We start from the raw sequence: 4,373 nt of genomic DNA, 5'->3' as shown, positions 1-4,373 counted from the left end.
AATATTAGAGGAAAAACACCGAAAGGCATTAAATCATTGCCAGAAATACAATATTAGAGGAAAAACACCGAGGCATTAAATCATTGCCAGAAATACAATATTAGAGGAAAAACACCGAGGCATTAAATCATTGCCAGAAAAACAATATTAGAGGAAAAACACCGAAGCATTAAATCATTGCCTGTTTATCATATTTTTCTTTTGATGAAAAAATAATAAAAATATGATTCATTTCTAGTGACTGCCTATTTTTCATAACAAACTAACAAACTTTCTTTTTCGATGACGAGGAACCCACTTTGAGACCAATGACCTTGTCGAAACGTTGTACATTTGCTGTTATGTTAAACTTATATTAAAGTTTTTCTTCATTACCCATTCAAGCCATCTCCAGCCATTATTAAACTTTCTTTTTGACAAGCAAATCTTTTTAACCAACTGAAAATGTATACTATATTTAAATGATTTTATCGTATTACATATTTTATGTATAACATCAAAAAAGATAGATAATGTTAAAATAAATACCTGTGGCCCCATAGCCAACACCTGACCAGAGGCATTGGTCAGTAATTGAGGCATGGCCGATACTGGACTTGCTATATTTGCAGCAGCAACCACTGACTGTGGTTGAATGCTTGACGTGACTACAATTAAAAAAAAACTTGACACTCAATAACATATTTCATTTGTATAATATTAAATCAGTATTATTATATTAAAGTATAAATATTTTTTTAAAAATCTTTGTAATACAAAGGCAAATTCTAGTTGTAAAAAGTACAATATATAACAACTATCAATTGTTCTATAACCTCCTAAAAAAAGATTTTATAGAATGTTATCTACAGCATATCATTAGCTACAGTATTTAAATTTAAAACAATTTTCAGCATACTGATTCTTCTATAATTCACATACTATATTTAACAAAATGCTATAAATAATAATTAACCATCCAATAGGTGTTAGAAAATTTAACTAGAACAATCATAAGAAAATACCGAATGTATTAAATCTCCTAAAATGAGCTAGTTTATATGGACATTCCATAACATTGTAAATTTATGTCTTCAAAGCTGTGAAAATATTTAGTTCACAAACCATAAAATGATATCAACTGCCTTTTCAACAAAAACAGAAAGTAATGTTAATTAACTTAATTCAGTATTGTTAGTACAGACGAGAGACAGTTAAAGATTTATAAACTGTAACTCTGACAATGGTTTTGAATCAACGAAATTAGGATATTTCACTTTTCTTCAAATCTACACTTCACTAAATCTGTTACAGAGATCGAGGAGTAAGAAATCTGTACACAATTTGTTATTTATCTTAAAGATCATTTCTAAAAATGTGTTCATATTCATTTTATACATCTTGCATAACACTAATAGAACAGCCAGCAATCCCGTACTGTTACTGTGTCAATTCTATCGATAATCATGGGTGCAATTTTTTTTGGTCTCTGCTAGTAGAAACCACGTTATAGAGGTCATGACTTACAAGTACGATAAATGTAACAGAATGTCTGCAGTTCTTTACAAAATGTTTGTAGTTTAATACTGCTCAAAACAACAGATGCTAAAATAATGAAAATCAAGGACATGAGTAAATGAAAATGGATAATACTGAGTTTCTGCTTTTACACTAAGGAAACTTAGGCCTTCCACTTTGATAAGTATAGTAACCATAAAGCAGTTCTACTGTAACTTTTTAAAATGTACATGTATCTTCACGAAATTTTGAAGATTATCAGTAAACATTACAAGGCATTTGTACACAACGTATCAGATTTTTAACATTACTTAATTAATTATTTGCTCATGCATTTTTATTTTTGAATATTGACTGTCCAACATGCAAAGTCATTTTGATTTTGAGATTTAAAATACTTTTATGCATCAGAAAATTGTCAAATTTCACATGCAAAATCTTTATAATCTCCTAATATCCTCCAGATAATTATCAAATGTTTTTTTTATAAAAAAACTTCATATTGTATCTGTTATTTTCACTATTGTATCTCTATAGGTTTGGCTAATTTGACCAACCTCGTAACCACCATAAAAAATTAGGAAATAAATATAAATTACACTTTTTTCATTCTATAATGACTATTCTATAATGATTTTAACACAAAACCACAAATGCTTAGTCTAAATAGCTGAAATCTCATAGCATTTTACACATATAAAAATTTATTATTTTTATTCTATTGACCTTTCAGCAGTGTCTGGTTAACATTACACAAGTTGAATAATGTGGTGAAGGTGCATTCATGTTACCGTATCCCGTAACATAAAACTGGCCTTTACAAAGTGACCTGTTTTGGCTGTGTTCTAGTGGACCAGTATTTTGTAAAATACAGTCACATTTTAATTATGTATATCTTATTGCCTCTAATTAACCCTACCAAAACGGGTCTTCCTATGGTCACAGGTCAAAGGCCAGGTCATCACGTATGTAGACTTACATTCAAACTTTTATTGAACTACTATTTTAAGGATTTATGTCAATAAGTTTGGTATCAAATTGTAAATTATAATTCAAATTTTAGTATTATAAATTAGTTAATTTCTTAATTTAAAATAAATATTAAAAAAAACTAAATATCGATTTTTGTGTGTCACGTGGTATGTTAAATGCAGCATTGGTTCAGATTAGATGTTTATGACGTCCAAATACAAAGTCTATTGTTTCCTATGAATTAGGAACTCCAAGTACGAATACTGACAAGCTAGAATATGAAATAATAACCTCCTATCTTTTCTATTTGTTAAGATATTACTATATTTAGAGAATCAAACACAATGGCTCCAACCACCTCTTTCCATTTTTGGAAATACTTGCTTACATACCTCTACTTCAGTCTACGAAAGCTCAGTATGTCCCCCACATGGTTCTACAAGTCTCTGCAAAGTATTTAGATGGAAACCCCTTTCTTTTCATGGCAGATTCCAAGTAAGACATTATTGAGTTCAAAAATCATATTTTTTTAGACCTAAATACAGCTTAGGTAGTAAGTTTGATAAATTATAGTGGAATTTTGTGATATTTACATAGTAATTTATGATATTTTATTTCAAAATGCATAAATAAAACCTAAAAAATTAATTTTGCTTTACATTCTCCACGTGCGAAATTTGATAAGGCTTAACAAATTACGGCAAATACAAAAGTTTGTAACTGGACAAGATAATTGCTTTCTATACTTCTTTATTTACTGTTCCATGTTTTAAGAAAAATAACTGAAATTTAAGAACTTATTTGTTAATAGTAATAATGTATATACATATATAATGTATTATAACCAAAATGTGACTGTATTTTACAAAATACTGATCCAATAAAAAACAGCCAAGACAGGTCATTTTGTAATGGCCAGTTTTATATTGTTGGATATGGTAACATGGGAAAACATGCGCCGTGTCATTTAACTTCTGTAATGTTAGTCAGACACTGCTGAAAGGTCATTAACATAAAAATAATAAATTTTTATATATGTAAAATATTACAAGATTTAAAATATTTAGACTAATCATTTGTGGTATCAAGTTATAATTTCTAATAATTCTAGGAGAAAAACTTATCTTATATCTTATTTCCTTTTTTTCTTATGGTGGTTACAAGGTCGGTCAAATTGACCAATTTCATACAGAGATACAACAGTGAAAATAACAGATAAATTATAAAAAATTTTCTAAAAAAAAACATTTGATAATTATCTTGAGGATATTAGGAGGTTATTAGAGATTTTACATGTGAAATTTGACAATTTTCTTATGCATAAAAGTATTTTTAATTTTAAAATCAAAATGACTTTGCATGTTGGATAGTCAACACTCAAAAATAAAAAAATACACTATCAAATAATTAATTAAAAATGTTAAAACTTAATTTACAAAATCTGATACTTTGTGTACAAATGCCTTGTAATGTTTACTGATAATCTACAAAATTTTTTAAAGATACATGTACATTTTAAAAAGTTACACTATAACTCCTTTATGGTTACATTCGGGAATACAGGCTGGGTGGAATCCCCCACCCGTATTAGAAGGGTTAACACGCCTTGTCTAATTCCCCTATATTCTTGCTTTTTCTTTCCATAATTACAGTACAGTTGTTTTCATTCCTTCGTGAAAGAAAAAAATTCAATTGTTAACCCTCTTTAATAATGGAAGAAGTGCATAAGAAACATAAAGATCTCACCCTTAAAGAAAAAGTTGCCATTTTAGAATGCTATGATAAGTTACCAAAAATGGGGCAATGTAATGCACCAGTGCAATTAAAAATTTCCCCCAAAAACTAATCTCCTGGAGGTCCTGCATCTTTTAGCCATGTCATTGAAGCAAGTGTCTGAAAAGACT

At 28.7% G+C, this 4,373-nt stretch overlaps 1 protein-coding gene across 3 annotated transcripts in view; it reads right to left on the bottom strand.

Moving 5' to 3' along the window:
• The window catches only part of LOC106463588 (POU domain, class 6, transcription factor 1-like), a 50,677-nt gene that overhangs the window by 14,747 nt on the left and 31,557 nt on the right, over nucleotides 1-4,373 (bottom strand). For all 3 annotated transcript variants that reach the window (XM_013923633.2, XM_022391120.1, XM_022391119.1), the window contains exon 7: nucleotides 529-647. In XM_013923633.2, coding sequence (XP_013779087.2) covers nucleotides 529-647 — 119 coding nt within the window. The remainder of the gene's footprint in view (nucleotides 1-528; nucleotides 648-4,373) is intronic.

The sequence above is a fragment of the Limulus polyphemus genome, unplaced genomic scaffold (genome assembly GCF_000517525.1).
Source record: "Limulus polyphemus unplaced genomic scaffold, Limulus_polyphemus-2.1.2 Scaffold1442, whole genome shotgun sequence".
NCBI classification, from domain to species: domain Eukaryota; kingdom Metazoa; phylum Arthropoda; class Merostomata; order Xiphosura; family Limulidae; genus Limulus; species Limulus polyphemus.
This window is presented reverse-complemented; position numbering and strand designations above follow the sequence as displayed.